We start from the raw sequence: 21497 nt of genomic DNA on the forward strand, positions 1-21497 counted from the left end.
TAACCGCTCGCTCAAGCCGTCCCCGGGGACCGAAGTGAAGGCATCTTTTTGATTTGGTTAATTTGTCCCTGCAGTTAGTAATTATAGCTAGGTGCTGACCTGTGATACGGATGCTAAGCTACGGTGCTCCTGACTCTATAGTAGTTACCCTTTTACTCACTCTAATTGTGAGATCATTTCTGAATTTGCAATAAGAGTGGATTTAAATTGAGAGTGAATTGTAACTGTGAGCTTTTTGTAAAGTCCCTTCAGGGACCAACTACCCTTTTTCTTGATCTGTTTCGCCAATGTCTGAAAACCTCACTGAGAAAGAGAACATTTTCATTGTTGTTGTTCGTTGATGTGAGTCCTCCAGAATGCAGGAGAAACGGTCAAACGGGAACATTGAGATCCGTCCATGAGAAATTGTCAAACGGGAACATTGAGATCTGTCCAGGAGGAATGATCAAACAGGAACATTGAGATCTGTCCAGGAGGAATGGTCAAACGGGAACATTGAGATCTGTCCAGGAGGAATGGTCAAATGGGAACATTGAGATCTGTCCAGGAGGAATGATCAAACAGGAGCATTGAGATCCGTCCACTCAAGGTGTTCTTGAAGATCAATCCAGCCCTTCTATTCATGACCGAATGATCTTTGGTTCATAAAGTTCCAACTTTTCATCTTCCTGAAACTGCAGAAGTTTACAAGAGAACTGTCTGTGTAACCTGGTTTGAACATTTCCAGTAGACTGTGTTGTCTCATACACACATGAGAGGACTGGATTGGGATGTGGCATATCTGAAGGATCCTTTGATAAGGGCGCTGCTGTTTGAAAAGCAGTGGAAAAATCTGTTGCCCGTCTTGTATTTGTCAAAGCCGTCCATACGGACGACCGCAATGCAGCATTTTCCATAAAGAACCATCTTGGTCCAGTAATATCCCAGATCTAAAAGAAAACCCCATTTGAAGCTACTGCAGCATTTAATGACAACCTTGGCCACTTTGTAGTGCACACATGTTCACTCATTAGGTGGATGTGGAGGGAGCGGTCGGAAAAGGTTCCCGTTTCCCCCCAGTCTGCTGTTGCACCCTGGGAGCAGGCCTCGGAGTCTGCTGTTGCCCCCTGGGAGCAGGCCTCGGAGTCTGCTGTTGCCCCCTGGGAGCAGGCCTCGGAGTTCATTATAGCATCAAAGAGACATTGAAAAGAGTGGGGGGAAAAGAATTGTTGAGAAGGGTTAACAAAAAATAATTGCACTGAAAATCACTCACTCAACACGGACAGCATCTGCTTATCAAATACGTTTTAGTTAGCGTCAGCAAGACCACTAGAAAGGTGTCCCTCTACCAATGATGACCATAACAGAGTGCAGCCACTGTCTGCTGGCTTTCTCTCATATTTTGACTTGTCAACATAATGGTCCACTGACCTCTCATGGCTTGCGTCCCAAATGGCACCCTGTTCCCTATAAAAGTTGACACATTTTGACCAGAGCTCTATGGGCCCTGGTCAAAGGGAGTGTCTATAGGCAATAGGGTGCTATTTGGGACGCAGCCTTGGTTTCTCTCTCTTTCCTCTTTCTCTGCGGTAAGACAGTGCTGTCCGCTGTCTGTCTCCAGATGGAGCCTACAGGAGAATCAGAGAGATCTCAGTAGTCAACTGGACATGCCTTCAGAAATGGAGCATTCACAGATACTGTATTGCCATCCATAACATTCTATAGCCGTTCGTACGTACGGTCACGTTAGGACCTTGCATAGCCACCCATAACCTGCATGAGGACCCATCATAGGTAGTCTGACACTTTCTTAATAATACATATTTAATATATAATAATAATAATAATAATAATAATAATAATAATAATAATAATAATAATAATAATAATAATATTGGTTATGCATTAAGTTACATCTTATATCTTTACTTGATGAGAAAGTTTGAACCATGATATATGTATTTATATACTTATGCTGGTTTTGAGAAGGCCATTCTTAACCCTTAACACCAAAACAAATCATGACTATTTAATTCCTAAGGTCTTCAATCTTGAGAGAAAAAGGCACACAAATAAACGAGAGAGAGAGAGAGAGAGAAACAGAGTGAAAGAGAGAGAGAGTGATTGAGAAAGAGACAGACCGAGAGAGAAAGAGAGAGAGGGAGATTAAACGTTGAGATGAAAAGCCAGAGAGAAAGCAATGATCTCAGCGGGGAGTCTGTTGTCGGCCATCCTTGAGGATTAACTCTCCATTCCCAAACAGAGACTGACTAGAGACAGCCAGACTCCTCGTGTAGAGAGAGAAGGGGCTGGGTAGCGTCCTGTGTCAATATTGATGCTGCTGGGACGTTGGGGCAAACCTGGTGGTGGGAGGCTACCGAGACCAATTCTCAAGCCAAATATCTAATGTGTGTGTGTGTGTGTGTGTGTGTGTGTGTGTTAGCCGAGCAAACACGACAATGTTATGCCTCTAACTTCATCAAAATGAAGCCTAGTTATGGCACTCAACTTGCTTCAGAAACAAGCGATGGGGATTTAATATCAGTGAAATCGTGTGGGTGGGTGGGTGGGTGGGTTGGTTGGAGGATGGATAAGGATCTATATCAATCCTGGACACAAACAAATACACAGACATCAGACGAACAACTAACAGGACCTATGTTGACTTGTGTGTCCTGGTTAATACTTTAGTCACCATCACTGTGTGTCCTGGTCAGTACTTTAGTCACCATCACTGTGTGTCCTGGTCAATACTTTAGTCACCATCACTGTGTGTCCTGGTCAATACTTTAGTCACCATCACTGTGTGTCCTGGTCAATACTTTAGTCACCACCATCACTGTGTGTCCTGGTCAATACTTTAGTCACCATCACTGTGTGTCCTGGTCAATACTTTAGTCACCACCATCACTGTGTGTCCTGGTCAATACTTTAGTCACCATCACTGTGTGTCCTGGTCAATACTTTAGTCACCACCATCACTGTGTGTCCTGGTCAGTACTTGTATGCTGTATATACAGTACTGTTACATTGTGAGCCAGTTCCAGTGATTCAAAAGGTTGATTGTATCCCTTTACTACATGTTCCAGAAAGCAGGCTCAACGAGTTAGCCAGCTAACTGTCCCCAAAACTCTGAAATAACTTCCTTTTTGAGAAATATAGACTTGAAATTGGAATTGGATAATTGACTCGACAACCAACAACCCATAATTAAGCTCGACTTCTGATAGGTCACCTTCACTGCATCATGAATGTGTGGTTAGGAGCCTCTGCAGAGTCATTAGACCAGCTCTGGGTTAATGTAGGAGCCTCTGCAGAGTCATTAGACCAGCTCTGGGTGAGGGAGATGCAACCAACTTCCCTTTTACGTCAGCCCGAGCCCCCTCCTCGCTCATACAGACAAGGCAGGCTCACCCTCCCCCTCAAAGACGCGATTCCTTCAGAGGCCAAACTTGGAAAGGTATTAAAGTGGGATTAGCTTCCCCCACAGTGCAGTGCTTGTGTCATTCAAAGGGCTCTGTTTTGGAGAGCCGACCCTGTTTGATTGTGACTAGCAGCAGGAGTCTGAGTGAGGGGGCCATGCACAGAGAAGAGGTGGGTTTAACCCCCGATCTATACACACACACACACACACACACACACACACACACACACACACACACACACACACACACACACCCCAGTCCAGCGTTCACTGTTCATTCCCCTTCTTCAGTTCTTCAGCTTTACTTCTCCTACCAGCTTCAGTGAACCTCTCTCTCCTCTCGGGCCCCCGCGCCCCTCCTGGAGAGGGTGGGGTGGGTCGGTTGCCATAGCGGGAGCGTCACGCATGGATATTCCGAACCGACCCCGTTGAGAATGGAGCTCAGGGGCCCCCAACACTGGGGCAAAAGTCTGGATTAAACTCCGGAACAATGCCGGACAGAAAGATTTCTCAAGGGACAAATGGGAATTACAGGCCCCGTAATAATGCAAGGTGACAGAGAGAGGAAGTGGGAAAATAATGTCCTACAAGATTAGATTAGATTAGCCAGTTTGGTAAAAGGACAAGAGAAGAAGAGAGAGAATGGAAAGCAGACTGATAGAATGATAGAATGGAAAGCAGACTGATAGAATGATAGAATGGAAAGCAGACTGATAGAATGATAGAATGGAAAGCAGACTGATAGAATGATAGAATGGAAAGCAGACTGATAGAATGATAGAATGGAAAGCAGACTGATAGAATGATAGAATGGAAAGCAGACTGATAGAATGATAGAATGGAAAGCAGACTGATAGAATGATAGAATGGAAAGCAGACTGATAGAATGATAGAATGGAAAGCAGACTGATAGAATGATAGAATGGAAAGCAGACTGATAGAATGATAGAATGGAAAGCAGACTGATAGAATGATAGAATGGAAAGCAGACTGATAGAATGATAGAATAGAAGCCAGACTGATTCCATCCGGATGGGAGGTTGTAACACTTCCCTGAGTTGTATGGAAGTCACCGTTCTAACCTTTCACCCTTTAATTCCATTTGATTTGGCTGACTGGGATTCTGATATGACTTTGGCCTGATTGTGACAGCATGCATATGTAACCGATGTGAAATGGCTAGCTAGTTAGCGGTGCGCACTAGTAGCGTTTCAATCGGTGACGTCACTCGCTCTGAGACCTTGAAGTACTTGTTTCCCTTTGCTCTGCAAGGGCCGCGGCTTTTGTGGAGCGACGGGTAACGGTGCTTCGAGGGTGACTGTTGTTGATGTGTGCAGAGGGTCCCTGGTTCAAGCCCAGGTAAGGGCGAGGAGAGGGACGGAAGCAACACTGTTACACATAGTCCCATCCTTAAGGGCTATACTTTGTAAAGCCTTTGTCAAGAGAAGATTTGTAAGCTATGAGAATGAACTAGGGCTGGGCAGTATACCGTATTTGACTATATACCGGTATTGATGCACCGGCCGGTTTGTTTTTTTACTTTACCTTCTATAACGGTATTTGAATGTTTGGTTTGTGAAATGTGATACGCCATGTGTAACATCCATTTTTATAGTTTACTTCGCTACTTGAGTCATCTCTCTCCGCTCTCTCTCTCTCCATGCCGCTTTCCACACAGACCTAGCCCCGCCCCCTGTCACTCAAGGACCTAATTTGTTGTTCCTCGACCACAAGACACTTGCGTTCAGTCTGCATGGTCAGTGCAGCACATGCAACAATGTTGATGAAAACGACGCTGTTTTCACTTTGCTTCTTAATACGAATCCACTAGTGTTCTGTAATTACACTATTAGTTTGTGTTTCTTACATCTGCAAACAGCTAGTTTTTTTTTTTCATAGCAAGTTGAGCCTAAATATTGTTAGCCTCTAATTGTTAGCCGCTAATGCTAATCGCTAATACTGAGTCAGAGCAAACGTAGCTAGCTATACAACCTGATAATACCAGGGATGGTGTAGACCTACATCACCGTGTTTGTGCAACAGTATCTTCTAAATCAAAGAGTAATACGTGAAGCAAGAATATGTTAGCTATGAAGCTAAGAGAGAACATTCAATGTAGCCAAAGATTATAGGGTCCCCTAGGAAACACTTATAAACACTTTGGTTCCTACCCTGTCACAATAACTCCTCCCTGGCATTTTAATTCGTTGTCATATCAAACACTGTATTCAAAGTGCCCACTATTATATTATAAATATAGAATTAGAATAATCATTTTATTTCCATGATTCCAACAGTTCACCCAAGTGTTTTGCTCTAAATCACAAGTCAAATCGCAATTGCAACATTTGGTAAATGTTTGCCCATATCGTTACAGCCCTACGTGGCAGTGTGGAAATGATCTCAAATGAGTGCAATAAATGCAGTAAATGCAGAAATGTATGAAAATGCTGAAAATCATGTTTGGGTTTAAGTTGAATTGAACAGTATAAAACAATCAGAATGGAGAAAGACACATTTGAAATCACTTAGAGTGTGTGTGTGTTGCCACCCTAGGGTCTTGCACGACTCATAAAGCAAATTTAGAACTTTTAAAAACATAAAATACCGTCAAATACCGTCAAATACCGTCAAATACCGTCAAATACCGCCAAATACCGCCGAATACCGTCAAATACCGTCCAATTTGTTTTAAATACTGTGATATGATATTTTGCCCATATCGCCCAGCCCTAGAATGACCTGTAGAAGAAAGCATTTTAATTAGGTTCTCTAGCTCTCTTTATTACCCTCTCTCTCCCTCTCTTGTATTTTATTTCTCTCTCCCAGCCCTTCTCTCCAACCTCCCCCTCTCTCTCTCTCTCTCTCTCTCTCTCTCTCTCTCGCTCTCTCTCTCTCTCTCTCTCTCTCTCTCTCTCTCTCTCTCTCTCTCTCATACCCTTGGCGTATCCATCAGCCCTGAGGTGCTGTGATTCGGGGGCAGTGATTATTACAGATGCTGAGCGCGTTATTAAACAAAGTCTCTGCGGTCATTATCATACGAAGGAGCCGCCACGAGGCAGACGTCAGAGCCGGTTGTAATCCACACACACCATGGGGCATCCACCCTCAGCCCTGTCCCACCCCGGGCCTCGCTGGGGCACCTGCCTGTAATATTCATGAAGCAGGATAATTGGTTTGGGACTCGGGACAGCATGGAGCAGCAGCTGCCTGTGGGAGAGGCGGCTGGTAACAGCATGTTCTGTAGTTGTAAGGAAGCCAGGACTCTGGCAATTGTTACTGAGTGGACTATCCTGGCTAAATAAATCAAATGTAATTAAGTTCAATGTAGACTTAGTAGTACCAGACATGCTACTATCTGTGGGAAACAGGGGGACCATTTACCCCCATATTGTATTTGTGTTATGAAGTTTTATTCCAACACGTCAAATTGGTGTCAGAAGTGGGATCCGATGTTTCAGGTTGTATAGATAACTGTTTGGTCAAATGTTTTGCACATGGGATCATTTTATCCCTGTTAATTTTTTTAAATGTTATAGATGATTGGTTGTCAAGATGTAATAGAGATTAGTGCCAGTACTAGTCACAGGCCATTGTGGGCCTAATGCTTTCTGTTCTATAGAGCACTTTGGCTTTTCAGATGTGTCATCAAACCCGGATCGTAGATTAAAGATTATTACTGAACGGTTTCTGCCAACGCCTGCTGCATCCATCCCTACGATCTTCAGTCTGCTCTTCCCAACGCCTGCTGCGTCCGTCCCTAGCCTGAAAACCCGACGTTGAATTGCATTGGATTCAACATCGGGCATAAATGAGCGTTTGGATCAGGAAGGTTTCCTCTCACGACCTCTACAAGTCAGAATGTTTAATACAATTTTAACGTACTTTACCAGTTGCCCGTGTGGTTGGTCCTTTTGGCGATAGGAATGTGAGACAATATATCCACAGGAAACTATAATTACAGCAACTTTTCAAAGCGTTGGTAGTGAGTTCAGATTTTTATCACCTGAAGCATGCGCAAAAGATGAAAAAGCATGCACGAGACGCATGCATACCTGCCGAGCAACATGGTTCTGCGCTTCAGGTGATAGAAATCCGAACGCACTACCAGCACTTTCAAAAGTTGATGTAATTATACTTTCCTGTGGATATATTGTCTCACATTCCTACCGCGAAAAGGACCAACCGCACGGACAACCGGTAAAGTAAGTTAAAATATAATTGTATTCAACATTCTGGCTTGTAGAGGTCGTGAGAGGTTACGTTCCTGATCTTCAATCTGCTCTTCCTGAATCACCACCTGAATCTGAAGTTAGGATTTGCCCTACTTTGGGAAAGATCTGAGCTCTGATGCACATAAGCAGGTGAAACGTCTGCGAACGCCCCGTTTCCACGGCGATGATGGGCATCTCATGCGATCGGCAACAGACGTGCTGCTTTTGCTTATCGATCCTCAATCAGCTAGTCCGTCTGGCATAATCCCTCATGACAATCCCTCTGTCTTTTCTCGCTGGTATTTATGTGGTTCATCACCGTCACGTCTTCTCTCTGTTGACTGTCCCGTGTGGAAGTGTATGGCAGTCTGCTCCCCTTGTCTGGTCTTGTCTGGCTCAGGCTGTGAAAGAGCTGCAGATATCGGGTTGTCCAGCAACTATCCCACTAGCTAATGCAGCTTTGTCCTACTGTAACTGCAACAAGTCCTTTTATAGATCTAATTCTGTTTATACCGTTGTTCAGGCTCAAATGTTTTATAGACCATGTTGTATCTGGAGGGGTATTGCTACATTTGGGTTTGAGGCATCACCTCCCTCTGAGTCATCGTATGTGGTTCGTCCCAAATGGCACCCTATTCCCTATACAGTGCACTACTTTAGACCAGGGCCCATAGTGCACTATGTAGGAAATTGGGTGCCATTTTGGGACTCACACATGATGACCCGAAAATATTATGTCCTGCTACGATGGCATTTTTTGAGACTTCAAAGGTTCAAAGAACAAACATAAGTGGTGGTGGTGGTGGTGGTGGTGGTGGGGGGGATTGCGGTATGCTGCTACTGCTGCCCACCCATCAGGGAGCTGGCCTTGTTGCGATGCAAATGGAGCATCTCGAATCATTTAACACTCTGCTTCCCCCTAAACCCCCCCCGAAGGCCCTCCCCGTTTCCCAACCACTGACTGCCCACAATCAGTCTCAAGCGGAGCATTGGCGGGGGGCGTTCGGCTGCGCTTTTACAGTTGAGCGGGTGTCAAAAGGCTAAGGGGTCGCAGTGGCTAGCCTGCTCAGCTAGCCAAGCGCAGCCTTAGGGGGTAGAGGGGCAGAGCCCCAGTCCTACTCTGTCACACATAGCAAACACACTGGGATTTTATTAACTGAATTTTAAATGGGAAATTAACTAAACCTTTTTTTGACACTAGTCCAAATGTTTGTTTGGCTGATTTAGTTCAAATTCAGTTACATTTTTATTTTAGATCCTACAGGAACAAGTATAAAATCTGACATTTATGATTGACATTAAACATGCAGTAAATAGTAGAAATAATTGTACAGCTTAGAACAATATATCTGTAGTTGTTGCAACCATTTGGTCGTCACAAATACATTCTAGACTACTCCAACAATCTGTCCCAACTCTGGTCTCACCACCACCTATCCTCCTCCCACTCTTGTCTCCCCAGGCTGTTTGCCACCAAGTGCAGTGGGTGCCTGGAGAAGATATCTCCCACTGAGTTTGTGATGCGTGCCCTGGAGAGCGTGTATCACCTGGGCTGTTTCTGCTGCTGCGTGTGCGAGAGGCAGCTGTGCAAAGGAGACGAGTTTGTCCTCAAGGAGGGCCAGCTGCTCTGCAAGAGCGACTACGAGCGGGAGAAGGAACTGCTCAGCTCCATGAGCCCTGATGCCTCAGATTCAGGTAAAAGGCAAAGATACAAGGACAACTCTCATTTTTACATTTACATTTTAGCTCTCCTTACACACATTTTTCCTCTGTCCCTCCCTTCTGTCCATTTGGTTGTTAATTTTTCCTCCTAGTCATGTGTGTAGGTAGGGATTTTGTGTTCCTCTACCGAGGAAGTATTTTAAGTGGTATTGAGTGGCGCAGTGGTCTAAGGCATTGCATCGCAGTTGCTAGCTGTGCCACTAGAGATCCTGGTTCGAATCCCGGCCGCGACCGGGAGACCCATGGGGCGGCGCGCAATTGGCCCAGGGTAGGGGAGGGAATGGCCGGCAGGGATTTGGCTCAGTTGGTAGAGCGTGGCGTTTGCAACGCCAAGGTTGTGGGTTCGATTCCCACGGGGGGCCAGTATAAAAAATAAAACATAAAAAATGTATGCACTCACTAACTGTAAGTTGCTCTGGATAAGAGCGTCTGCTAAATGACTAAAATGTAAATGTACCGAGGTAGTATTAAGTGCTATCGAGGTAATATTAAGTGCTACAGAGGGTAGTATTAAGTGCTACAGATGGAAGTATTTTAAGTAGTATTACGTGCTACCGAGGAAGTATTTTAAGTAGTATTAAGTGCTACCCGAGGAAGTATTTTAAGTAGTATTACGTGCTACCAAGGAAGTATTTTAAGTAGTATTACGTGCTACCAAGGAAGTATTTTAAGTAGTATTAAGTGCTACCCGAGGAAGTATTTTAAGTAGTATTACGTGCTACCAAGGAAGTATTTTAAGTAGTATTAAGTGCTACAGAGGAAGTGCTAGAGAAAGAGGGAGAGAGAGAGTTTATAACAAAGTATATTTTCCCTGGATATGATGAAATTGATGTTTCTGTGGTGCTGTGGTCCTGTTCCACAGACAGTGGTGCTGTGCCCCTGTTCCACAGACAGTGGTGCTGTGGTCCTGTTCCACAGACAGTGGTGCTGTGGTCCTGTTCCACAGACAGTGGTGCTGTGGTCCTGTTCCACAGACAGTGGTGCTGTGGTCCTGTTCCACAGACAGTGGTGCTGTGGTCCTGTTCCACAGTGGTGCTGTGGTCCTGTTCCACAGACAGTGGTGCTGTGGTCCTGTTCCACAGACAGTGGTGCTGTGCCCCTGTTCCACAGACAGTGGTGCTGTGGTCCTGTTCCACAGACAGTGGTGCTGTGGTCCTGTTCCACAGACAGTGGTGCTGTGGTCCTGTTCCACAGACAGTGGTGCTGTGCCCCTGTTCCACAGACAGTGGTGCTGTGGTCCTGTTCCACAGACAGTGGTGCTGTGGTCCTGTTCCACAGACAGTGGTGCTGTGGTCCTGTTCCACAGACAGTGGTGCTGTGCCCCTGTTCCACAGACAGTGGTGCTGTGGTCCTGTTCCACAGACAGTGGTGCTGTGGTCCTGTTCCACAGACAGTGGTGCTGTGGTCCTGTTCCACAGACAGTGGTGCTGTGGTCCTGTTCCACAGACAGTGGTGCTGTGGTCCTGTTCCACAGACAGTGGTGCTGTGCCCCTGTTCCACAGACAGTGGTGCTGTGGTCCTGTTCCACAGACAGTGGTGCTGTGGTCCTGTTCCACAGACAGTGGTGCTGTGGTCCTGTTCCACAGACAGTGGTGCTGTGCCCCTGTTCCACAGACAGTGGTGCTGTGGTCCTGTTCCACAGACAGTGGTGCTGTGGTCCTGTTCCACAGACAGTGGTGCTGTGGTCCTGTTCCACAGACAGTGGTGCTGTGGTCCTGTTCCACAGACAGTGGTGCTGTGGTCCTGTTCCACAGACGTGCGAGCTTCCCCTCCTATCTGTTCCTCTGGTTCTTGCTTTTTCAAAATAATGATGCAGCTTGCCAAACCAGTATGGTTAGTAGCACCATATGGTTAAGATACACATTTTCTGCACGGTATCCTCACAAACTGTATCTATTCTGCTTTTATACAGTGATGATGACATCGATCCCATGACTTCAACTACTGTATGGAACTGTTGAAGAGATGGGCACTTGGTCAAAAGTAGTGCACTATATAGGAAATAAGATGCCATTTGGGATACAGATATTATTAAAACCAGGGAGCTTAATTTTAAAGTATTGTGAATGTGTGTGTTTAATCAACAATTAAGGTAATTGATATTAAATACATGATCGGAGTTAAACATTTGGCTAAATGGAAGAAGTTGAGAGTTGACTAATAACAATAAGGAAGTTCTGGAAATGATGAGTCATAGGGGATCCATTGAACAGACGATCTTCCATTATATACTCTAGTGTGGATACGGGTAATTTGAAACAGTGGAGAGCGGTCAAAGAAACGGCAATGCTGTTTCAGTTCTGTCAACAACATCTGCTAGAACTCCACTGAAACACACAATGTCCAGATGACTGTTGTCTTCGTTTTTATCCAAAGAAGGCAAGACTTAAATCACCAGACAAGTGTAGACAAGCTCACCCATGCCTATCAATGCACAGTATATCAATATTGATTATTTCCCATACGGTTCTATAATAGTTTCCTCTGCACATTTATTTTAAAGAAAAATCTGCTGCTGGATGTAGTAGTCAAGGGTTAGTCGTCATTTGTGTTGCGTTTAGAAAACCTGTTCAACAATGTTTCAAATGACAATGCTTTTTTGGTTGTATTTCCTTTTGCAGAGAAGAGTGAAGCTGAGGAGCTGGACGGGAAGCCTGAGAAGGGCTCTGGCAGCCAGGGGAAGGGCAGTGACGACGGGAAAGACCCTCGCCGGCCCAAACGGCCGCGCACCATCCTGACCACCCAGCAGAGGAGAGCCTTCAAGGCGTCCTTCGAGGTGTCCTCCAAACCCTGCCGGAAGGTGACCACTCTGCCTTACCGTCTGACGAAACCTTACAGATCCTATAATTTACTAGAGGAGATGATGTCATAGACCTCCATAGCTCTAGTATGTTCCAATAATGGCAGCCATGTTAGTCAGGAATAGATTAAATTGAACTGAATTTAATACTGTGTCTTAAACAACCATGAACTTTAGAGCCCCATCTCAATTTAGGCTTTTCCTGCTACTATTATTGTGTCTTACCAAATAACAATGTGTCTACCACTTCTAGAAGATACTACTAAGATATTACTACTTAAATATCGAAATAAAATGTCATTAAGAATTTAAACAAGTATATTCAGACACATCATTTTATCGACCATCAAAAAGTATACTGCATTTTAAATACTTTCTGCTACCTCTGACTCCCTGTATAAGCATGCGTTACAAGAGGGGGGTTTTAAACGTGTCTGTTTTGACCCCCCCCCCCAGGTTAGAGAGACGCTGGCGGCAGAGACAGGCCTGAGTGTCCGTGTTGTCCAGGTCTGGTTCCAGAACCAGAGAGCCAAGGTGAGATTTACTGAACGATATCTAAGGGAGAAAAAAAAATACACTCTAACGGCTCCAATGCGATCACTTTAATAAACCAACATTTCAACAGTCAAGTTGCAATGATCATGGTTTTTAGAGCACTTTGATGGTACCCTATTCGGTGTCCCCATGTGGCACTAGCTATTTCTCTACACAGTGAACTATATGGCCCCCAAAAGGGCTCTGGTCAAAAGTAGTGCTCTATATAGGGAATAGGGTGCCATTTGGGACGCAGGCTAAGATTCACTGAAATATGAGCCATATTGTCTATACATGTTGGTCAAACGTTTGCGTCTGTTACTAACCAGCATTGTGTTTTATTTGTAGATGAAGAAGCTAGCCCGAAGGCAACAACAACAACAGGAACAGCAGAACTCCCAAAGGCTAGGCCAAGGTAGGCTGCTCTAGTTGTGTCTATGGTGTGTGTGTGTGTGTGTGTGTGTTTTGTGTGTGTGTGCGCATGCGTGTGCACGTGTGGTTGCATATGTGTGTGTGTGTGTGTTTTCTGTGTTTTGTGTGTGTGCTCAAGAGGGGAACTGGCTGGGCAGGTCTTCTGCCTTATGATGAGGCTTCACTGGAACTAGACTACTCCTAGAAGACCTTATGATGAGGCTTCACTGGAACTAGACTACTCCTAGAATACCTTATGATGAGGCTTCACTGGAACTAGACTACTCCTAGAATACCTTATGATGAGACTTCACTGGAACTAGACTACTCCTAGAATACCTTATGATGAGACTTCACTGGAACTAGAATACTCCTAGAATACCTTATGATGAGGCTTCACTGGAACTAGACTACTCCTAGAATACCTTATGATGAGGCTTCACTGGAACTAAACTACTCCTAGAATACCTTATGATGAGACTTCACTGGAACTAGACTACTCCTAGAAGACCTTATGATGAGGCTTCACTGGAACTAGACTACTCCTAGAATACCTTATGATGAGTCTTCACTGGAACTAGACTACTCCTAGAATACCTTATGATGAGGCTTCACTGGAACTAGACTACTCCTAGAATATCTTATGATGAGGCTTCACTGGAACTAGACTACTCCTAGAATACCTTATGATGAGGCTTCACTGGAACTAGACTACTCCTAGAATACCTTATGATGAGGCTTCACTGGAACTAGACTACTCCTAGAATACCTTATGATGAGACTTCACTGGAACTAGACTACTCCTAGAATACTTTATGATGAGGCTTCACTGGAACTAGACTACTCCTAGAATACCTTATGATGAGACTTCACTGGAACTAGACTACTCCTAGAATATCAGCAAAGTCACAGTTGAGTAGAACTCTCACACAAGGCAAGGCCAGAGAGACTCCGTATCAAGCGTCTCAGAGTTGGAGTGATGATCTAGGAACAGGTCCCCGTTGTCCGTATAATATGATCTTAAAGGCAAAACTGACCCTAGATCAGCGCTCTTACTCTGAGACGCTTGACAGATACTGCCTAACAGCTTTAAGAGAGGTCACACCACTTCTCAACTGAAGCCATCCGTCCATCCATAGACAGCCAATCTGATCTCACAACAGACCACCCGACAACCTCAATTCTCCCTTCACTTTACTTTTAAAATGTCCCTGACCAGGGTGAGACATGACAGGGGTCATTCCAGTGGTGAATGGTCCTGACCAGGGTGAGACAGGACAGGGGTCATTCCAGTGGTGAATGGTTCTGACCAGGGTGAGACAGGACAGGGGTCATTCCAGTGGTGAATGGTCCTGACCAGGGTGAGACAGGACAGGGGTCATTCCAGTGGTGAATGGTCCTGACCAGGGTGAGACAGGACAGGGGTCATTCCAGTGGTGAATGGTCCTGACCAGGGTGAGACAGGACAGGGGTCATTCCAGTGGTGAATGGTCCTGACCAGGTTGAGACAGGACAGGGGTCATTCCAGTGGTGAATGGTCCTGACCAGGGTGAGACAGGACAGGGGTCATTCCAGTGGTGAATGGTTCTGACCAGGGTGAGACAGGACAGGGGTCATTCCAGTGGTGAATGGTCCTGACCAGGGTGAGACATGACAGGGGTCATTCCAGTGGTGAATGGTTCTGACCAGGGTGAGACAGGACAGGGGTCATTCCAGTGGTGAATGGTCCTGACCAGGGTGAGACATGACAGGGGTCATTCCAGTGGTGAATGGTCCTGACCAGGGTGAGACAGGACAGGGGTCATTCCAGTGGTGAATGGTCCTGACCAGGGTGAGACAGGACAGGGGTCATTCCAGTGGTGAATGGTCCTGACCAGGGTGAGACAGGACAGGGGTCATTCCAGTGGTGAATGGTCCTGACCAGGGTGAGACAGGACAGGGGTCAAAGCCAGGCTTCAGTCCCATGATGTGTTATTATTACCCACTATCCAATATCCCCCAGAGCCCTGACCCGTACACCTTCCACTCCCACTACCACCACTGTTTGCGATATTACTGTGCGCGTGCGCGTGTGTGGGTTTGTACGTGTGTGCGTGCGTGTACGTGCGTGCGTGCGTGAGGTCACTGCCCAGTATCAAACTCCCAACCCAGCAGATTTGTGACAGAAACTCACTGTTTGAATTAAGGGTAGCAGTATCTATAGACTATTATAGACCGGGTGGTTCCTCTTCTGGCTTAATTGCTTAATTATAAACCGGGTATATATCCTCCTAGGGCCTTATTGCTTAATTATAAACCAGGTATATATCCTCCTAGGGCCTTATTGCTTAATTATAAACCGGGTATATATCCTCCTAGGGCCTTATTGCTTAATTATAAACCGGGTATATATCCTCCTAGGGCCTTATTGCTTAAATATAAACCAGGTATATATCCTCCTAGGGCCTTATTGCTTAAATATAAACCAGGTATATATCCTCCTAGGGCCTTATTGCTTAATTATAAACCAGGTATATATCCTCCTAGGGCCTTATTGCTTAACTATATGTATATAGCGTCGCAGTATACAACACATAATTCAACTTGTACATTTGCGCTTTAGGATAAAAATTGCTAAATAATGTAGACGCTGAAAGTGCTAAGAAGCATCCAGGTGTTTTGTCTCCATATTTAACCTAGTATTGATTCCGTGCTAATTTTTTGTTTATATTCTGGATTTTTATTCCTTCGCCTTTTTGATATTGAATATTGTTGAGATGTTTAAAGATTGTTGCAAAACTGATGTCATTTGGGTGTTAGTGTTGATTAGAATCAAATCAAATCAAAGCCAGGGGTTATCAAGTGTGAGGTAGTGTGTTGGTGTTATCAGCTCGGCTCCCCACGGCTGTGGTGCTTTATCGAGGACAGGATATGAGAGACGGAGTAGATAAGTGCTCAGCGCCTCCGAAAGTACAAGTCATGCCGTTTGCGAATGGGCTGCCATGTCAATAATGTGATCTAATAACCATGGGTTTATAACCACCTCAGTCACCCAGTGTAGTTAACTAAATCAGCTATGGGACTTTAATAACCGCCTCAGTCACCCAGTGTAGTTAACAAAATGAGCTCTGGGACTTTAATACGTGTTGAAGTTGTGACTAAGCGCATTTAGTGTGAACTGAGAACCTTTCAATCCAAACGGAAAACTTTGGAAACTGCGTACACAAGCACTTCTCCTCACACACACACACACATGTTAGTGTTTTTAAATCTACAGTCCCTTCGGAAAGTATTCAGACCCCTTGACTTTTTCCACATTTGTTACGTTACAGCCTTATTCTAAAATGGATAAAAAAATAATAATCCTCAGCAATCTACACACAATACCCCATAATGACAAAGCGAAAACAGGTTTTTAGACATTTTTGCAAATGCATTACAAATAAAAAATGGAAATAGCTTATTTACAAAAGTATTCAGACCCTTTGCTATGACACTCGAAATTGAGCTCAGGTGGATCCTGTTTCCATTGATCATCCTTGAGATGTTTCTACAACTTGATTGGAGTCCACCTGTGGTAAATTCAATTGACTGGACATGATTTGGAAAGGCACAGACCTGTCTATATAAGGTCCCACAGTTGACCAGTGCATGTCAGAGCAAAAACCAAGCCATGAGGTCGAAGGAATTGTCCGTAGAGCTCAGAGACAGGATTGTGTCGAGGCACAGATCTGGGGAAGAGTACCAACAAATGTCTGCAGCATTGAAGGTCCCCAAGAACACAGTGGCCTCCATCATTCTAAAATGGAAGAAGTCTGGAACCACCAAGAATATTCTCCAAACTGACCAATCGGGGAGAAGGGCCTTGGTCAGGGAGGTGACCAAGAACCCGATGGTCACTCTGACAGAGCTCCAGAGCTCCTCTGTGGAGATGGGAGAACCTTCCAGAAGGACAACCATCTCTGCAGCACTCCACCAATCAGGCCTTTATAGTAGAGTGGCCAGACTGAAGCCACTCCTCAGTAAAATGCACATGACAGCCCTCTTGGAGTTTGCCAAAAGGCACCTAAAGACTCTCAGACCATGAGAAACATGATTCTCTGGTCTGATGAAACCAAGATTGAACTTTTTGGGCGGAACGCCAAGCGTCACATCTGGAGGAAACCTGGCGCCATCCCTACGATGAAGCATGGTGGTGGCAGCATCATGCTGTGGGGATGTTTTTCAACGTCAGGGACTGGGAGACTAGTCAGGATCGAGGCAAAGATGAACGGAGCAAAGTACAGAGAGATCCTTGATGAAAACCTGCTCCAGAGCGCTCAGGACCTCAGACTGGGGCAAAGTTTCACCTTCCAATTGGAACAATTTAATCAGTTTTAGAATATGGCTGTAACCTAACAAAATGTGGAAAAAGTCAAGGGGTCTGAATACCTTCCGAAGGCACTGTATGTAAATTGTGAAGTATTTTGTCTGTAGTGTCTTACATTTTAGTCATTTAGCAGACGCTCTTATCCAGAGCGACTTACATCAGCAATTAGGGTTAAGTGCCTTGCTTAAGGGCACATCGACAGATTTTTCACCTAGTCGGCTCGGGGATTAGAACCAGCAACCTTTCGGTTACTGGCACAACGCTCTTACCCACTAAGCTACCTGCCGCCCTAGTTATCTTCGTTATATGTCGGACCCCAGTAGGACTAGCTGTCGCCATGGGGCTCCTAATAAATCAAATCAAATCACTGGAGAGCAGGTTGTAAGAATAGGTCAATAGGTCAAGGACAGAAGAGATATTCTGTTTCCACACACATTCACCTGTGTGTCTCTGTCCCCTCCAGAAGTGATGTCAGGTCGGATGGAGGGTCTGCTGAGTTCCTACACCCCACTGGGCCCCCCTCAGCAGCAGCAGCTAGTGGCTATGGAGCAGAACGGCTACAGCACCGACCCCTTCCAGCATGGACTTACCCCGCCACAGATGCCCGGAGACCACATGAACCCATACGGTGAGGTCAGCGGCACAGAGTCAAGTCACACAGACAGTGTACACACACACACACACACACACACACACACACACACACACACACACACACACACACACACACACACACACACACACACAGTGGTCTAATTAGCTTGGTCACATTATGAATCATGTAGGCACACTGTATACTAAGAATAACATAGCATGGCTGAATACACAGTGCCCTGTGAGATAATTCCCCCCCCCACCCCTGACATCAGGTAGTTGTATAGGTGTGTAGCATATTGTACAATTGGCCTAAAGATTCCTGTCTGTTTGGTGAATTGGTATCCTGTATACCAATGCTCTTGGATGGTCTTCAGGCTACAGCTTTGTCCAAACCATCACCACTGTCGCCTCTCCTAACACTCACCCAAATGATGTCATCCTTCACAAAAACCCTTGGTTCTTACGACCCATATCCCCCCCCCCCCACACACACACACACACACACACTCGTACTGGTTTTATTGCTGCGATGGCTAACCAATAATGTGTGTGTCTGATTAAAAATGTATGGGCCATCAAGCTGTCTCTCTCCTGATGTAACGGTGTCATTTAGATCCAAAGCGCCCAATAAAGCCAGCAACGCCCAGGAGAAAAGACTCCTCGTCGTTGCAATTAAACACTGGTGCCATGGACTGAGAAAGAACACACACACCATGCACGCACGCACGCACACACACACACACACACTCTCTGGTTCTGTTCCCACAGTGTACCCGTAACACTCATTATTTTCTGTTCTGTGCCATCTTTATTGAGGCTTTGGAAGCACTTTGATTCAGGTGGCAATAGGTGCAATCAGAGATTTCAGCCCACACACTCCCCATTAACAGAGAACGTTCATCCCAGCTGATTTAACGTTATTGCCATGGCCAAACCACAAACATTAACTGTGTTTTTTGTGGGGTTGGGGGGCTTTTGGGATTGTTCTTTATCAGTTTTGTTTTTCTGTGTAAACAGCTCCCTCCCCCTGTCTGTTTATTTATTTGAGCAACTAGTTCACATAGCCGTACTCATAGCTCTGTTTGTCTTCTCAAACAGGAAACGACTCCATTTTCCACGACATCGACAGCGACACGTCCCTCACCAGCCTCAGCGACTGCTTCATGGCGGCGTCCGACATTGGCTCCCTGCAGGTGCGGGTGGGGAACCCCATCGACCGTCTCTACTCCATGCAGAGCTCCTACTTTGCCTCCTGAAAGTCGACCCCGAACCGAAGGGGGGTTGGGGATGGAGAGAGGGAGAGAGGGAGGGAGCGGGGGGGGGGCGGGTGAGGGGATACTCAGTACACAACTGTACAGCCATAAAACAAGGTTTTAGCCTCAAGAAAATAACAGAAGGGGAAAAACGGAAAGCTACCATGCAAATAAACAATAACCTCCACTGGCTTGTAGCCAGGAACTAAGAGAGCAGGACAAACTTGAAGACATAATTGGACACTTTTTCTTTCCCCTTTGTATTGGAGAAGCAGTGGGAGTTTAAACTACAACATGGTTAAAGAACGGTATTGGAGTGATTTCTGCGGGATGTTTGTAAAAACGAATGTCATTGCTCTCTATGCTCAGAAAAAGACTTATTTAAGTCCGCATTTGTATATATATAAGGAAATGGGAATATTTGTTTGACCTGAATTCTAAAAGGGGAAAATGTGTATGTATTATAGTCCAAGTCACTGATTTTGAAACGTCAGTAAACCAGTAGAGGAGTAAAGAGTCATCCAGCTCTGTGACAAGCTTTATCACAGGGAACCTTCTCTGAGCATGTGTCCAAGTGAACCTTTCCTAAAAGCATACACTAAAAAAAACAATGTACAAGACCAAATTGGTATATTGCGATGTACAAAGTTGGTAGATGTTGTTCATGTTTCTTTATCAACACTACAACAACAAGCATAAATAATTTTTGATAATATACGTTTAGCCGTTAAGCTTCTTGGATGTGTGATATTAAGGAGAGTTTGTGAACGACGTAGAGGATTAAAAACATATTTTGTTTTGTTTGTGTGTTTGTTTGTATATAATATATGTGGAACATTCTCAAAAACCAAGCAGTTTTGCATGTTGAAATGGACAACAATCTATTTATTAAAGGACAACATGCTAAGTGTGTACTTCAAAAATGGAAAAGCTTTATTTAAAAAAGGCAAAGATCCCAGTGTAACGTAGTGAGAAGAAGAAGCATTATAATTCATTTCCAAGTCCTTTGATTATGACATTTATAGTAGTATTTTTTTGTTGTGAAAATTAGGCTGTAAATTAGTATCACTGTGCTATTTATTTGTCACGAGCTCACCGAGACCTTGTCGAGATTTGCATTTTTATTGCTACAATTTGCTAAATTACCAAAGTTTATTGGTACTACAAATAAACTCTGAAAAAAACCCAGTTCCTATTTCTTGTCTTCCTTAATATTCTTCTTACATGATTTTCAGTGATACTGGATACTGAGAACTAGACATTTAAATTCATAACCAAAAATATACAAATAAAGACCATTACATGTAGGCCTATTCACAGTCCATGGAATTCTATATAATCATTCATGTGAAAAATGCAAATACATTGTTTCTGCACCATATATTGTGCAAAAAGACAAAGCATATCTTTCAGTTCAGGTATTTAACCAGCAAACACTAACATTAGAAGGGTACTTTGGTGAAAAAGAGCACAGTTTGGGGGATATGGCATGTACAGTGCCTTGCAAAAGTATTCATCCCCATTGGCATTTTTCCTATTTTGTTGCATTACAACCTGTAATGTAAAATGATTTTTATTTGGATTTCATGTAATGGACACACACAAAATAGTCCAAATTGGTGAAGTGAAATGAAAAAAAATGACTTATTTCAAAATATTCTAAAATATAAATAAAGGAAAGGTGGTGCGTGCATATGTATTCACCCACTTTGCTATGAAGCCCCTAAATAAGATCTGGTGCAATCAATTACCTTCAGAAGTCACATAATTAGTTAAATAAAGTCCACCTGTGTGCAATCTAAGTGTCACATGATCTGTCACATGATCTCAGTATATATACACCTGTTCTGAAAGGCCCCAGAGTCTGCAACACCACTAAGCAAGTGGCACCACCAAGCAAGTGGCACCATGAAGACCAAGGAGATCTCCAAACAGGTCAGGGACAAAGTTGTGGAGAAGTACAGGTCAGGGTTGGGTTATAAAAAAATATCAGAAACTTTGAACATCCCACAGAGCACCATTAAATCCATTATTAAAAAATTGAAAGAATATGGCACCACAACAAACCTGCCAAGAGAGGGCCGCCCACCAAAACTCATGGACCAAGCAAGGAGGGCATTAATCAGAGAGGCAACAAAGAGACCAAAGATAACCCTGAAGGAGCTGCAAAGCTCCACAGCGGAGATTAGAGTATCTGTCCATAGGACCACTTTAA

General features: G+C 44.5%; 1 protein-coding gene across 1 annotated transcript in view; it reads left to right on the top strand.

Moving 5' to 3' along the window:
- LOC311127268 (LIM/homeobox protein LMX-1.2-like) overlaps nt 1–19285 on the top strand; it is a gene marked incomplete at both ends in the record, with an annotated part of 68243 nt that extends 48958 nt beyond the window's left edge. The window contains 6 exons of the mRNA XM_084159071.1: nt 9080–9312; nt 11961–12139; nt 12596–12673; nt 13022–13088; nt 17896–18060; nt 19128–19285. Of these exons, the coding sequence (XP_084015197.1) occupies nt 9080–9312; nt 11961–12139; nt 12596–12673; nt 13022–13088; nt 17896–18060; nt 19128–19285 (880 nt within the window). The remainder of the gene's footprint in view (nt 1–9079; nt 9313–11960; nt 12140–12595; nt 12674–13021; nt 13089–17895; nt 18061–19127) is intronic.
- Between the last annotated feature and the right edge of the window lie 2212 nt (nt 19286–21497).

The sequence above is a fragment of the Coregonus lavaretus genome (assembly GCF_964263955.1).
Source record: "Coregonus lavaretus genome assembly, chromosome: 4".
NCBI classification, from domain to species: Eukaryota; Metazoa; Chordata; class Actinopteri; order Salmoniformes; family Salmonidae; genus Coregonus; species Coregonus lavaretus.